The following is a 16,183-nucleotide window of genomic DNA, read 5'->3' as shown; positions in this document are numbered from 1 at the left end:
ATTCCCAGAGAGGATGATCCCGGGAAGCAGGACCCAGGTGTGCAGGTGCAGCCAGGCCTCCGGCACCCAAGGCAGCCTCTAGTCAAGGGCTGGATGCTTGGGCCACAGCAGAGGCCCCTCTCTTTTCAGGGTGCTGACACCCCCATCTCTCCACATGGCTGCCAAGGGGGCCAGGGAAGCATTACTGTGGCAACAGCCTTGGCAGGCAAGGGGTTCCTTTGTGACTTTCCCGTCTCTGATGGGCTGACGCCCAGACCCTCCAGACCTGTGGTCTGCCCATCAAACCAACGCCTGGGCTGAGGAGCAGAAATGAGGCCCCTAGGCCTGAGCTGGGACCTGCTGGGGCCACCTCCATCATCAGCCCTGATTTGGGGCCACCTCCCATGTCCCTCGTCCTCCTGCCCAATGAAGCAGGAGGTCTTGGCCATGCCTTGTACCAATATGCCTTGGCGTGGGAAGGGCCCCAAAGTGGGCACAGCCTGACAATCCTCATGCATCGGGTAGAGAGGAAAAGCATGGCTCACCGCTGCTGGGAGGCACCCCTGCAGTCATGACACGAACCGGCTGAATGCATGAACTTTATTTATTTATTTATTTTTTGAGACGGAGTCTTGCTCTGTTGCCCAGGCTGGAGTGCCATGGTGTGATCTCAGCTCACTGCAACCTCCACCTCCCAGGTTCAAGTGATTCTCCTGCCTCAGCCTCCTGAATAGCTGGGATTACAGCCGCCCATCATCACGCTTGGCTAATTTTTTTTTTTTTTTTTTTTGTATTTTTAGTAGAGACAGGGTTTCACCATGTTGGCCAGGCTGGTCTCGCACTCCTGACCTCAGGTGATCCACCTGCCTCTGCCTCCCAAAGTGCTGGGATTATAGGCGTGAGCCACCGCGCCCAGCCAATTTTCTGAGTAGAATGGGTTCCTATTTCACTCGTGCTGTCAAAAACGTGTTACAGTTAAAATGAAAGGTCTTTGCTCCATCTGGCATTGACAGCAAGGCCCGCTCCGACTGACCCATTTAGTGCCAGGCCTGCCCCTGCCTCACCCTTGCTTGGTCCGCTGTGTCCCCACTCGCAGCAGGGCAGGCTCACGTGATGATGTTCACCGTGCACCGTCCCCTCCCTTCCTGGACCTGAGCCTGCAAACTCCAGCCATGAGGTGGATCCCACCCGCTAGCTGTGTTTATAGAGCTCGAGAGCCAAAAACGGTTTTCTGTTGTTTAATAGTTGAAAATCAAAAGGAAGATGATATTCATGACCCATGAAAATCACATGAGGTTCGCCGTCAGCGTCCACGAGTACGATGTGATGAGGACACTCCACCCGGAGCTGCTTTCCACCATGAAGGCAGAGTCGAGGGGAGCACAGCCCCACAGCCTAGTGGAGTTGCGTTTTTGCCATTATATGTGACCTTTGGCAGACAAAGCCAGCTGCTCCCTGGCCTGGGCTGTGAGTTCCACGAGGCGGGGCCTTTGTTTTGTCCCTCACGTAAGTGCCCGCGGCAGTGCCTGGCAGCAACAGGGTGTTCCGTTGCCCTGGCTGAATGAGTGAATGGAGGTGTAGGTTGTGGAGCGCATTGCGTCATCCTCCTAGAGAGAGGGACGCTCGCCTCCTTCTCCAGCTCTGTCTGGCAGACACCACCAACCGCCCAGCCCGGCAAGTGGGCTCGGGGCCTGTGAGCACTGAGAGAGGCACCCGTGGGCAGGCAGCATCATTTGCTCTACCCCCTGGAGAAGACAAGGCAGAGGGTGGTAAGGCCTGGATTTGACACCAGCAGGGTGGGCCCCCGGGTCTCTGAAACGATGGCATGGGCTTGCTTGGCCCTAGGAGTCGCCCCAATGACCCTACACAGAGCCCCTTCCGCGAGCTGAGCCTGCTGTGCTGCGTAGGCGGCACTTTGGTGCCCTCTGGTGGTAACTGGGAGAGGGAGCTCTCCAGCCCATCTGACCACCTCACCCAGAGATAAAGGAGCTCGCCAGCTTGGGTGCTCTCTGTCCCTTCAGCCCTCTCTATAGGGCATATTGGTGTCACAGGATGTCCTCCCACCAAGCTGACCAGGGAGCTGCTGGCAGCCTCTCCTGTGGTTAGACAGGGGACTCCCAGGCTGCCAGTATGCACCTGTCTCTACCAGTGTGCATCTTATCCTGACGAAGGGTGGGAGGTGACCTTGGTCCCAAGGCCCAGGGACCCTTCTAGAGGGATGGCCAGCCTTACAAGCTCCCTTGTGTTTTTTGCGTATCTGAAGAAGCTGTATCATCTGTGGGTCAGAGCCCCTTGGTGCACAGAACTGCTCTAAGTTCTACTATGGGGACAGGAAATTTGTCTGTAGCCAGCCCAAGACCCCACTTAGCAATGATCATCATGTTCTTGTCACCACGCATACATTGTACATTAGCAAGCGTTCCTTGTCTGCCTCCAACAAGATACTGGGCTCCGGGAAGGTAGGGGCAGGTCTGAGCTGCCTCAGTAACCCCAGCCTCTAGCTAGGGCCTACCTGAGTGAATGGCAGTGGATAGCTGAGTGAGTCAATGGAGGATGAATATGGATGGATGGAGGGATGGGTGGGTGGATGGGTGAATGGATGGAGGAAGGGTGGGTGGGTGGATAGATGAATGGGTAGGTGGGTGGGTGACTGGATGAATGGATGGGTGAGTGGATGAATGAATGAACGAGTAAGTGGATGGCTGAATGGATGAAGGGTGGGTGAATGGATAGATAAGTGAATGTGTGGATGAATGGGTAGGTGGGAGGGTAGGTGAGTGGATGGATGAGTGAACAGATGGATGGATGAGTGAACATGTGAATGAATGGGTGAGTAGGTGGGTAAGTGGGTGGGTGGGTGGGTGGATGGATGGATGGATGAGTGAATGTGTGGATGAATGGGTAGGTGGGTGGGTGGGCAAGTGGATGGATGGATGGATGGATGGACATGTGGATGAATGGGTAGGTGGGTGGTGGGTGGGTGAGTGGATGATGGATGGATGGATGAGTGAACATGTGGACAGATGGATGAGTGAATGTGTGGATGGATGGGTGGGTGGGTGAGTGGATGGATGGATGGATGGTGAATGTGGGTGGATGGATGGAAGAATGGATATCCAGTAGCAGAACTGAGTTTTGGATTACTCTGGGTCCCTAGCCAGGGCCTCAACCGCTCCTACTCATCACTCCCATCCCATCTCTTCAATTCTGTTTCCAAACAGATCTTGGTTACACTACTTCCCTGTGCTCATGCCCTTTGCCCCTCCCCACTCCCACATCTCCAGCCACCCCAGGCTCCCTCACATGGAGCCCACTCTGGTTTCAGGGCCTCTACAGAAGCTGGTACTAAAGCCTAGAACATCATTCCCCCAGAGATGGTGCCCCTCTGCAGTCACTCCTGCTTTCTTCATAGCATGTATTACTAACAAAAATGCTGGCCAGCTTGCTTTCTGTGTCTCCCCCACAAGAACGCAGCACACAGGCAGGACCTCGCCCTTCTCTGTATCTCCACCCCTCAGTTGATGTTCAACTCACACTTGGGGGATGAATGAACCACCCTTATTATTTTGAGTACAGAGGTTTTACCCAAATGCATCAGATACACAGGACAGGTGTGGTGCAAAACTCCAGCAAGAGGGGTCAGACTGGTGTCCCTCCTCCCAGCTGTGCGCTCCAGGCAACCTCCCTCCCGAGTCCATCTCCTCAACAGGAAAAGAAATTCCACCACACAGGGTGTTATGTGACTTGAGGGATAAAATGAAAGTGAAAATGCAAGACACATGCACAATGCTGTGAGCTGCATTTATTGTATATGTATAAACCACTCCCAGCCAGCGCCTGTCAGGGGCCCAGGACACTGTCCAGTGGGGCCAAGGAGCCACATTGCTGGGCGCATGCCCCACACCCTGGCTACCCAGCAGCAGTGCCCAGCATCCCTGAATAGCAGAGCAGCCAGGGCCCCAGGGGTGACTGTCCCGGAGGGACCTACAGGGGCATGGGGCCAAAACTGGGCCCTGCACCTTGTTTGGCCTGCAGATTTGATTTCTGAATTCGTTTCTGCCAACAACTTAAAAAATCAGGACATCTCGCATACAAATCTGTATCTCTGGCTTCTCCAGATTCCTGGCATTAGGCCTGTATTCCCACACCAGAGCAATTAGCTACATCTGAATATGGCAGCGGCCACTGTCAGATGGGGACCCGTGCTCTGCCCCCATCCCCACCACACTCTATCGGTCTCAAGGTAAGTGGCTGTTACCGACTAGCTTGTGAGAACTTTCTCTCATCACGATGTCTTTGTCTCCAGCAACAGGCGTAAAGTCACAGTGAAGCAGGCTCCCAACTCAAGGGCCTGTTTCATCCGTTTACACCACCTACGTGGACCCAGGGGCGTCTGACTTTGAGATCTCTGGATGAGCCCAGGCAGGGGGTGGCAGGATCACTCCACACATACCCATTCACATAGCTGATGAGGTGGAGCTGAGGGCAGCAGTCAGCCTTCCCAAGCCTGAGCCAGTTGGCTCTTGAGAAATTCTCAAATTCTCGGAAGCCCGGGGCGCTAGTAGGCAGGCACAGGCTCTACCACAGTGAGGTTGCAGGAGGAAGCCAGACCCAGGGAGTGTGGGGCTGGCGCGCCCTCTAGTGCCCATCAGGCAGCTCTGCAGCCACGGCGAAGATGCTTAACTTGATTCCTAGGAATCAACCATCCAGAGCCCCCAAACAGGCTCCCCCCAGTCCCATGGCTTCCAGCTACTTCTTTTGCAAAATTGTCCTGACCCCAACCCACCCCTCAGACCCTCTCCTGGGCACTCTACTCCCACCGCAGTCCCCAGCAAAGCCGCCCTTCCCAGGCTGCACCCTCTTCAGAGTGGGGTCCAGCCTCCCCACCCTTCAGGTCCCTGTGCTGCACTCCAGGTTGGCCCGCAGCGGCCTCGAGGTGCAGGGAATAACCTGCAGCGGCAGGAGAGGCCAGCTCCTAGTGTACAAGCGTCAGGCGGCACTTAGGTGAGTAGCACGGGCCAGCTGGGCCCTCGGTGACTGGGGAGGCAGTGTCCCAGGTAGTGCTGCCACTGAAGAGCCGGCGTAGTCAGGTGGTCATTCTTCAAGAGAAGCTGTGGGTCTGGACGCTTATGTGAAATCTACCAATTTTTAAAGGTTGGCTCAGGGTATAAACCACCCAGGCCAAAGAAAGCATGTCGGCTGGGTGGGGCCAGGCCAGGGGCCCCAATCACAGAGTTCTGCTGAGGCCCCGCCGTGGACAGGACCTCGGAAACGGTGGGTGTAAGCCAGTGGTTTTCAAAGTCATCATTCCATTTGCTCCTGAGAGGCAAGCAAGAGAAAGAAAATTCTGGGACCCATTTCAGAGTCTGGGACACTGAGGCTGAGGTGGGTTCCTGGCAGGCTCAAAGTTACAGCTCATAGAAAAGAGTGCTCTGAAGCTGCGTGAGGCGGTGGCTGGGGCAACGCGCCCCATACAGCTGTGCACAGAAAGGTGCATCCCAGCATCGGGGGTGGGGAACGGGGGGGCCCTCCACACAGCGCCTCCCACCCCGCTTGGCCTGCACCCTCTGAGCTGCACCCTTCCTAGTCCCCTGGAGAGCCCACCACCCCAAATGGAGCCGAGACGGTGGCTCCCTGTGCACATGTGTGCCTGCATGTGTGTGTACACACGCACACAGGACAAGCGGCCCAGGCAGAGGCACGCCAGCTTTCTCCGTGGGTGGACAGCACAGCAGCTCAGGCAAACCCCTCAGGGCTCAGTCCCAGCAGGAACGCCTCCTGCAGCCTTGCCCATCACGAGTATAGGAGGAGGGTCCTGGGGGGCCCCCCAGAGGCCTGGGTAGGCCGGGCATGTGGCCATGGCCTGTGGCGGCCTCACCAGTTGGCTTTCACTGCCTTGATGTCACTCACGAGGTTCTGGGCCAGGCAGATGCCAAAGATCTGTAAGACAGAGGACAGGTGAGGGGAGAGCAAGGGCAGCCCCGGCAAGGGGAGGGGCACGTGGGGCCACAAGCGTACCTGGAGGAGGGCGATGCCCACGAAGACTCCCGCCACCACAATCAGGTTGTCCTGCAGCCACTTCTCAAACTGGCCCACGCAGCCTTTGGTGTGGATGAAGCCCTGCTGCTCCAGTTCCTGGGGACACGCAGGCACCAGGCTCAGCCTGCCTGCCCTTCAGGCCGGCTCCCTCCCTCCCCAGCCTGCCAAGCTCACACCCACCCCAGGGCCTAAACCTGCAGCACCTCTCCCCACAGGGCCTCCACAAAGCCGGCTCTTCTCATGGGGTCTCAGCACGGACGCACGCCCCCTCCTGCCTGCCCAGCTCCTCTCCTATTACCTCCCTTATTTTCTTCCAGGCTTTCAACTGAGACCGTCACATGGCTGTTCATACTGCTTTCTCTAAGGGCTTACCGTCGTTCTCCCTCCACTCCTCCAGAGCCGACTGTCTCATGAGCACCAAATCTCTGGTCTCTAGGGCAAAGCCGGGCACCCCAAGGGTGCTCCACAGAGCAGGACTGAGTAAACCCACATCTTCCCAGGCCCAGGGATCTGCTCCCGCTCTGCTGCCTGGGTGTCTGGCTGGTTCCTGGGACCCAGCACCCTCTCCCCAAAGAACGCCTCACCCCTTCCAGAAAAGGTTATAGACAGTCGCATTCCCATCCCAGTACCCCCGCCTGCCCCAGCGCAGTTCCTACCCCTCTCACCAGTTTGAGCCGGACGTCATAGCCACACTGGGTATTGAGGACATCCTCCTGAGGGGAGACAGGCCAGTTAGTGACTTGGTGAGGAACACATCCCATGGGGTCCATGGTACCTGGTCATTGCAGTGGCTTTTCCTTCTCAGAGGAAGCAGATAGGCCCGTGGAGTCTGCTGTGTCTGCCAGTCTTAAGTGAGGCCCTCTGAGGCCCATGTGCCTCTTTTATTTTTTTTTTGAGACAGGGTCTCACTCCATTGCCCATGCTGGAGTGCAGTGGCATGACCATAGCTCACTGCAGCTTCAACCTCCTGGGCTCAAGTGATCCTCCCACCTCAGCCTCCCAAGTAGCTGGGACCACAGGATTGTGCCACCATGCCTGTCTAATTTTTTTTTTTTTTTGTAGACCTGAGGTCTCACTGTGTCACCCCAGCTGGTCTCGAACTCTTGGACTCAAATGATCCTCCCATAAGCCACTGCACCCGGCCCCACGTGCCTCTTTCCCAGACGCTGGAATGCATGGCTGCAATCACCAACCTAGACCTGCCTCCGTTCAGGAATCCTGCCTTATCTTATAGGGAGATAAGAATGGGGAGAAACCTGGCCCTTGGCATCCCAGATTAATTGTGACTGAAGAAACATCACCAGGAGAGGTTTCTGCCCTGAAGAAAGTCACTCCTACCCTGCAATGGTGGCCCAGTGGGGTGGTGGCTGGCAATGGCCCAGGCGACCCCTGCCACATACAACTGTAACTGAGAGTGACAGCCTGGCCAACCTTCAAGCTGGCCAGGGGCAGACAATGGCTGCGGCTGTGTTTCTGTGGATGTACAGGGTGCAGGGAGGCCCTCCAGGCCAGTCCCCATCCCTGTGCCCCAGCGTCCTGCGGTTTCCATCTCATTACAATAGAAAAGACAGGTCTTGCTGAACAGGGAAAGCGGCCGCGCCCCAACAGGCTTCAGTGCCACCCATGTAAAACAGCCTCCCCCAGCATCCGTGCCTCCAGAGCAGGGCAGAGCAGAGCGGGCCCCGTGGGGGGCTTCCCCCGAGTCTGTGCACTGGAAAGCCCCGCACCTCTCCTCCCCCAGCCCCACTCACCGCAGGGTCCCTGACGCAGCAGGAGAAGGGCACCCCGCAGCGCTCCCGGCTGGGGTTCAAGTCAGTGCAGTTGAAGTAGATATTGAGGTTCCAGTCGTTGGGGCCTCGGGCTCCGCAGCAAGACCACTGTGGGGGAAGGGGAGAGCCCCAGGTGAGCCAGGCCCACCCCGGGAGCCTCAGCCTGTTTGGGGACAAGCCTAGGCTGCAGGAAAACAGGGCTGTCAGGGTCGGGGCTGGGACAGCCAGGTGGGTGGCCACCTCCCCATCCCCACAGGCCTGGGCCCAACCTCCAGGTTCCAGGTTGGGGAAGCAGAGGGGTGCAAGGGAGGGGATCCTGAGCTTTCCCCCCGGCCCAAGAGAGGCTAGGAAAAGGGAGGGAGTGGGACAAGGATACTGGTTCAACGACCATGGCTTCCTCCGGACTACCTGAGAGGCAGGCGCTGGGCCAAGCCCTGTGGCGGCAGAGACCGCTGGGCCCCATGTCTGCAGCAGGCCTCCCACACTTGCCCCAGAGGTTCTACAAAGCCCTCTTCTCCGCAGTGCAGGGACAGGAGGGGAGTCCTGCCCACCCCAGCCTGCCACTCCCATAGCCATCCCACCCCATTTCCTCCATACCAGCTGGCATCATCTGCACCCTATCACCCCCACCCAGAACACCCTAAGCTGTCCCCTAGGCAGGGGCAATGGCGAGGTTGGGATCTGCCATGAACCACGGTCTTGTGGGGCACACGGGTGCGCACAGCCTTCACTGAGCAGCAGCACCGCGGCTGAAGAGCAGCACACAGGGCTGGGGGAGCTCGAGCTCAGCAGCAGACAGACAGGCTCCGGGGCCGAGCCAGAGAGCTGGAGGAGCCAGGCCTGCCACACGCCCTGCATGTGCTGGTCCCAGGGCAGGGCTCAGCCTCCACCTGCCTCCTGGCACCTGCTCAGTGCCAGCTGCTCCTGCTAGAGAACACTCTCCCTCCTCTTCCTTCTCCTCCTTTGGGAGGCTTCAAGCTCTCCACGCAGAGGCCTTCCCATTCTCCACCCTTCATTTTGACTCTTACCACAATGTACAATTTTGCACACATGTGTGTACATGCACACATTCGTTTGTTCTGCTTGTTCACCATCTGTCTCTTCCCAACTGCCATCCCTGAGAGGACAGGTCCCAGCTTTTTTCCCCGCCAAATCCCCAGGGCCTGGCTTGGGGTCTGGCATATGGTAGGCCCTTAACAATCATGTTCTGAATGAATGAATTGCATCATAACTGCTTGGCTATGTCTGCCTCTGCCCTGGGTTGAGAGCTGCTTGAAGCAGGCACCAGCTCTGCCTCATCTCTGGATCCAGAGCTGACTCTTGGTGGTGACTGGTGCCAAGGGCCTGTGGCCATGCGTGGGTGTGATCGGGTGTGACTCATGTGTGACTGTGGGACCATGTGTAGGTGCAGGTGTGATCAAGTGTGCCTGTGAGTATGTGACTGGGTGTGGGTGTGACTGTGGGTGACAGTGTGTGACTGTGTGTTTGTGGTAAGGGGTGAGTGGGCGAGATGGTGCAGGTGGGAGGCAGACAGGGTTTCAGGAACTCTTCTCTGGCTGCTCTTCACTAGGGTTAAGTTTGCAAGCTTGAGGGCAGACCTTCCGTCAGGGGTCTAAACTCTAATATGCACAGAGGCCAAATACAGTATAAATGAGAGATAAGGGCTGACAGATATAATAAAATACAGAGTGTTGGGAACAGTGGCAAACAGAGCCTCTGTACCAGTAAAAGGGCAGCAGCAACAGCTCCAGCTGATACTGTGGGCCCAGGGTTGAGCAGAAGTAGAAATCTATATTTTTACGTCTCATTTTCTCCATTCTCCCGTGTGTCGCGGGCCCTGGCGTGGGAGCTGCCAGTGTGGAGCCCATGCCCTCTGTTCCCCAAGGCCGTGGCCCTATGGCACTAGGCAAATGGGGAGCCATAAGGATCACCAGGGGCTGGCTCTCCTCGGACGAGGACACTCCTGGGTCTCTCTCCTGGGGCCCACTAGCCCAGGTGGGTAAGGAGATGGTCCCATCACAGGGAACTTGCTTCCTCATTCGTCTGCCAGGAAGGTGCCTCCTACAAGTGTCCCAGGCTGGACACTGGACTCACGTATTCCTGAGCAAAGTCAATGAGGTTCTGGAGGTCAATGTCATCCCGGTAGGCCTTGACGTTGTTGTTGATGAAGAGGTTGAGCTGGTCTCGAATCCAGTCCTTGAAGACAAAGGCCAGGATCCCTGTTGCCAGCTCCAGGAAGAAGATGAGGCCGAGGAACACGGAGAACTGGGGTTGGGGCATACAGACAGTGGGGGTTGGAGACGCAGGGCTCTGGCGGCCTCCCAGGGCTTGAGTGTGCCACAGGGAAGGGTTCCATCTCTACCTCCACCAAGACCCAGAGGCGCCCAGAGTCCCCACCTTCTATTACTTCAGTATTGTTATATGATGGTAAAAGGCATCTGTTCTTACCTACCCATCCAATTCCCTTTGTCTGGTAATCACACCCTGCTCTCTCTGAAAAATCATCCTCCATGCAAACCTCTAGTTTCCAAGGTTCGGATGGAGCCACATCCCCGCACCCACCAGTCCCAGATACAGGACTGGCAAGTGCCCAAAGCTCACCAATCAGAGCACTACCTCCCTCGGCCTCCAGGGATTGGTCCAGAGGCAGCCAATCAGAGCCAAGGAAATGCAATTAAAGCACTTTGGGAAAACAGTTGGGAAGAGAGCTCTCAGCCTCCAGCAGGAGTTCCTGGGAGGGCATGGGGAAGCCGGCTCTGTTCCTGAGCCTCCTGCTACCTAGGAATGGAGCCAAAACGGGGGAGCGGGGGGACCTGAGAAACAGAGAGAAAGCAGGCCAAGTGACACTGTAGCAGCCCCTGGATCAAAATGCACCGGCAGCCAGCACACCCCTGGACTTTTCTTATTTGAGTCAATAAACATTTTATGCTTGGGCCACCAGGTCTCGGTCACTTACCATACCACAGAAAGGATCCTAGTAAATATAGATAACATAAATCTAACGATGACGATTATAGCATAATAATAAAGCTACACATCATTAGGCTCCAACTGTATTGCAAGAACTGGACGGGAGGAGATTGGGGTTCCCAGTGGATCTCGAGGGCAGCACTCACAAACTTGAGCAGGAAGGTGTTCTCCCGGAGGGCCCCGATGCACCCAGCAAAGCCCAGCACCGACATGACGCCGCCAACTACCACAAACAGCCACACGGGGTCAAGGCCTCCCAGATCTGTCAGCGCTGAGATGTTGGAGAGAACACCCTGTGCCGGGCAGCAGAGGCAGGTGTGGGGAGCTGACCTTCCCACCACCTCGTCCCACACCAGCCCCATGCCCGCCCACTGCCTTACCTTCTCACCCCAGGCCCAGAGGCCGATAGCCAGGAACAGGGCTCCCAGTACCTGCAAGGGCAGCAGCAAAGAGCTCAGGGCTGGGAGCAGCCCCAGGACTCTCCCGGCTCATCCTTCCCCAGTGGGCAAGGCCTTTGGGAAGCCAGTGGAGAGAGGAAGAGGCACAAGGGCTGTGAACAGGATCTGCGGTCCTTTCCATCTTCCCAAGAACATATCCCAGTGCTTCTTCCCCACAGGACACAGCCTGGAGGACTGAACCCTCCCCTAGCCTTGGGATGGACATCAGGGGCCCCTTCCTGGAACTCCAAACTGGAACTCCAAACTGGAGGGCCAAGACACTCCTGCCAAGGAGCAATAGCAGCAGTGGCAGCAGGGGTAGTGACGGCACCAGCATACTGAGCCTCTACTCCTGACCAAAGCTGGTGTTTGGTTCCAGACTCCTAGCCTCCGTTCTGCACCCTCCCAAGTCCAGCTCTCCTGCTGGACTGCTGCCCCACCTTCGACACTCCTCCCCAGCCCCATCCTACCCCTTTAACTGCCTGCCAGAGTCAGTTTCTGTGGCTCACAATCAGATGCCCTGGAATGACGAGGAATCTCAATGATCCCCAGCAGAATCCAGGAGGAGGGTTGGGCAGAGGCAGAGGCCCTGACACAAGACCACGTCTAGTTCAAGGAACAAACTGAAGGGCAGACAGTCCGGACCCACAGGGCCCTGGAGGCTGTGGAGAGGAGACTAGACAGTACTCTAGCAGCAGTCAGAAACCATGAGCCAGATGGCCGGGCGCGGTGGCTCACGCCTGTAATCCCAGCACTTTGGGAGGCATCCGGCCTATGCCAGTGGCTTTGCCCTGTGGTCACAGCTCTGCCTGGGCCTTCAGAACACCAGCCAGACTCCCCACCGGGGCAGTCCAAGTGCCCCTCCTCCATCCTCAGCTTTCCCACCTTCCTGCCTCAATTCCCTCCTGGGAAGAGCCCTGGATGTCAAGGCTGGTTACCCTCACACCTGACCCTGGGCAGGTCCCTGGGCATGCAGTCTCAGAGCGGGCAAGCCTGGGGCCATGACCCCACCTCCTACAACCTCCCCACCCACCTGCTTTCTCTGCAGACTCCTTTCCCTCAGCACATAGCCTCGGCCAAGGCCTTTATCACCTTCCCTTCCCTGACCTTGGGCTCCCCACACTGCTCTATTCTTTCTCTGGAAACATCTTCCCTTCCATCCTACCTGGTGGGTCTGCTGATGTGAAACCAAACATCACTTCTCCTGCCTCCTCCCACTTGGCCTGCCCTTGGCCTTCGGACAGGGGACTGAGTGCCACTGTCTCCTTCCTGAACCCCACCTTCAGTTAACTCAACCCCATTCCTCCCCGAGCTCCTTCCCAGGATGCTCTGCCTTCACCTGCCCCACACCTGCAGCTGGTCCCACGGCCTCCAGCCTCAGCCTTCTGCCGTTCTTCCTCCTCACACTCGTCTTCCATCCCATCATGGCACCAGCATCTTCCGATCTCCACCCAGACCTCACATTGGTCCCACACCCCTTCGTCCACCCGCCTGCAGCAAATACCTCCACAACCCACCGGCACTGATCCCCGCCATGCCGGGAATTAATTCACTGGTGAATAGGACGGACTTGACCCTCATGGAGCTTACACTCCAGCAGGGGAGACGGACAGTGAGAGAGCAGACAGGGAAACTTCAGATACAAACAGACCCCTTAACAAATATCGAGCAGGGTGATGAGAGGGGGGATGCTGGGGTTGGAGGTGAGCTTTAGAGAGGGCAGGAGGGAGGGTGGGGGCATTTCAGCTGAGGTTTGAATGATGAAAAGAGCAAGAGGGAAAAGCCTGTTCTAGGAGGAGGGTTGGGCAGAGGCAGAGGCCCTGACACAAGACCACGTCTAGTTCAAGGAACAAACTGAAGGGCAGACAGCCCGGACCCACAGGGCCCTGGAGGCTGTGGAGAGGAGACTAGACAGTACTCTAGCAGCAGTCAGAAACCATGAGCCGGATGGCCAGGCGCGGTGGCTCACGCCTGTAATCCCAGCACTTTGGGAGGCCAAGGCAGGCAGATCACCTGAGGTAAGGCGTTCGAGACCAGCCTGACCAACATGAAGAAACCTCATCTCTTCTAAAAATACAAAATTAGCCAGGTGTGGTGGCACACACCTATAGTACCAGCTACTTGGGAAGCTGAGGCAGGAGACTCGCTTGAACCCGGGAGACGGAGGTTGCAGTGAGCCGAGATTGTGCCATTGCACTCCAGCCTGGGCAACAAGAGTGAAACTCTGTCTCAAAAAGAAAAAAAGAAAAGAAAAAAAGAAACCACAAGCAGGTTCCAAGCAGAGCAACACCAGGGTCTGCCTGACATTAAACATGAAAACCTCGGCCTGCTTCACAGGCATCCTCCCTTAGGCCACCTTGACCCAAACCTGAAATCTCTCCAGGCCCCAAGTGACCCAGCCCAGTCAATTCAGCCTCTTGACTTTCCCAGCAGCCTTCCTCACCTTTCCCACCTCACCATCCCAGCTTTGCCCCAGCCCTGCCCCCGTTCCAAACCTCCAGGCCCTACCCCTCACCTACCCTCCACACATCAGCCAGGCAAGCGGTCTCCAGCACAGAAGCCAGATCAGACCCATCACCTGAAGCCCTCACTTCTCCATGCCGCCTTAACATAACACCCCACGCTCTGCCCCAGCAACAAACCCAGGTCTCTCACACCTGCTCCCCCTCGGTATTTGAGGTTACTTCTGCTCACAGCTCTGCCTCACCTCCACCCTCAGCCCACTGGGCTGTCACCTTGGCTCTGTACTTTCTGGCTGTGTGACCCTAAGTAAGTGACTTAACTTCTGTGTGTATTCCTTCAGTTTCCCCATCTGTAAAATGTAGATAATAAGATAGTTGTGAGAACACAACAAATTGAACTGATTGTATCTGCCTAACAGCCCTCACGGGCAGATTTTTTATCATCCCCTCCCGGGCAGGAAAGCTGAGGCCTGGAGAGGAGAGGTGACTTGCCCAAGGTGTCCCAGCCAGGCCTGCTACAGCCAGGCCTTCTGACTTCCTTGCCAGTGCTCCCACACACTGCCCACACCCTCAAGAGCCTAGCGCTGCAGTGCAAGGGCACCCACCACACCAGTGAGCTCGGTGGCATGTGGGTGGAGGGCAGCGCCACTGAGTCTTGCTGAACACAAGTGGGAGGGCCTGGCATTTTGACCCAAGGCCTCAGGAGCAGAGACTGCAGAGGCCACAGCTTTGGAGAGATGGGAAAAAAGACTTGGCATGGCCCAGGGGGACAGACACCACCCTGGGAGGGGCACTAGCTGCTCCCTTCCCCCGTAGGGGCAGCTCCGCCCAGGAGCCTGAGCTTGTCAGCTGTGGAATGTTGAATTCTGTTCCCCAAGGCCAGCTCCCAGGCTCTCAACCGGGGAGATCCCCTCCCAGCCACCAAGGACTCGCTATTGCCCCTCCCTGCCCATCCTGGCAGGTCAGCCTCCTCGTGCGGGACTGAGGTGGGGAGAGGGCTGTGACCCACCCCACTTTGCAGGAGCCTAAGGTGAGGCACCTGACCCAGGTACTACTGGAAGGGAAAGGAGGCTGGGTAAAGGGCCCGGTGGCTCCCTTCACGCCAGAATCTCCTCCCTACTGGCTAAACCAGTGGTGGGGCTTGGCACACATCCCACATCCCACATCCCAGGGAGGGAAGGAGGGCTGGGCGAGAGAGGGGGCAACCTGCACCTAGCACGCCCCTAGGGTCTTCAAGGAAACACCTTCCCTTTCTCCACAGGGCCTGGCGATTACTCAGGGAGACTCCCTACCCCAACCCCCACCCCACGCTGTAGCTGGGACCCGCCCCCAGCAATCCGGGCCTCTGTAGCTACCTCGGGTAGTCCTGGAAGTGGGCGTGGGGGTGGCAGAACTGGGGGGATGGTCCCGAGCTCCAAACTCTTGGGGCAGGGAGTGGTCTCCCCCAGCAGAAGACTGAATCTCCCTCTCCCACCACCCCCCAGCACAGGGCAAGGCGCAGACCCCGCGCTCACCCAGAAGACAATGTTGAAGCCAAACAGGAAGTATTTCCCGCAGCAGCCGACCTCGGGTTCCTGGAAATGCTGGTGCTTGCCGGGCATGGTGAGCGGCCACCCGCCGGCCCGGAAACCGGAGCCGGGAGCCAGGCCCAGCGCCCCGCGGGCCGCCCTGGGCTAGAGCCGCCCGGGGCCTAGCCGGGCGGCTGAGGCTTCATCGCCTCGGCCACACAGAGCGCCGGTCGGGCCCCGCCCGCCCCTCAGGGACCGCCCTCAGCATCCAGACCGCCTTGCCCGGAGCCCTGCGGTCCCCGCCTCTGTCCGAGCCCCGCCTCTGGACCGGGCTCCGCCTCTGCATCAGGCTCCGCCCCCATGGTCCTTAGTCCCTTTGGAGCCCCGCCTTCTCACCTGGCTCCGCCCCCATAGCCCAACTCAGTCCCGTCTGAGCCCAGCCTCTGGATCTGGCTCCGCCCCCGAGCTCCGTCCCCGCAGCCTGATTCGGACCTCCTCGCAGCCCCGCCTTCGGCCAGGCCCCGCCCCCGCGCAGGCCGCAGCCGCCGCGTTTCCCAGCGTCCTGCAGACCCGCCTGGGACGCCGGCTGATGGCACCGGAGGCTGCCTTGCTTCCCCTGCTACGTACCAGCGCCATCCCGATCCCCAGCCTGCTGTTGGAGCCCATCCCAGAGGAAGATTAACTGCGGCTCCGGGAGGCGAATGGGGAAGCTGGTCCGGATTGAGTTTTTAACACGTGCAGGACGTTTTATCATTGTGGCGTCGCATCAGGCTCACCTTCACCCAGCGGAAATTCAGCTCTACTTATTCTGGCTCAAACTCAGGCCAAACGAGGGCCTGGGCCTTGGTGCCACGCCGGCTGCACCCTGCCAAGTGCATATGCCGCAGCACCTGGCTCAATCCCCTTTGGTGGCTGAGTTCCCCCAGCCGCACCCCCTGTCCTCCATACTGGCCTGGGTCCCGGTCAGGCTCCTTGATACCCAGTGATCTCACATGAGCCCCTGTAAGACAGGACACGGG

At 57.9% G+C, this 16,183-nt stretch overlaps 1 protein-coding gene across 7 annotated transcripts; it reads right to left on the bottom strand.

Annotated features, from left to right (window-relative positions):
- Nucleotides 1-3,759: 3,759 nt before the first annotated feature.
- Nucleotides 3,760-16,127, bottom strand: TSPAN17 (tetraspanin 17). 7 transcript variants are annotated; one of them, XM_009209620.3, is made up of 9 exons: nt 15,792-16,127; nt 11,138-11,188; nt 10,904-11,050; nt 9,882-10,052; nt 7,770-7,895; nt 6,675-6,731; nt 5,998-6,114; nt 5,858-5,919; nt 3,760-5,298 (listed from the first exon to the last, which is right to left on the bottom strand). In XM_009209620.3, exons 1-9 carry the CDS (start codon nt 15,828-15,830, stop codon nt 5,118-5,120), a joined length of 951 nt encoding a protein of 316 aa, XP_009207884.1. In that variant the 5' UTR covers nt 15,831-16,127; the 3' UTR covers nt 3,760-5,117. The 7 variants fall into 7 exon arrangements, with proteins under 7 accessions (XP_009207884.1, XP_009207882.1, XP_003900623.1 ...); XM_009209618.2 differs by lacking the exon at nt 15,792-16,127 and adding an exon at nt 15,171-15,461; XM_003900574.3 differs by lacking the exon at nt 15,792-16,127 and adding an exon at nt 15,171-15,461 and having other exon boundaries at nt 6,684-6,731.
- Between the last annotated feature and the right edge of the window lie 56 nt (nt 16,128-16,183).

This window comes from Papio anubis, chromosome 5 (assembly GCF_008728515.1).
Source record: "Papio anubis isolate 15944 chromosome 5, Panubis1.0, whole genome shotgun sequence".
In the NCBI taxonomy this organism is placed as follows: Eukaryota; Metazoa; Chordata; class Mammalia; order Primates; family Cercopithecidae; genus Papio; species Papio anubis.
Note: the sequence above shows the minus strand (reverse complement) of the source record. Positions and strands in the feature narration are given on the sequence as shown.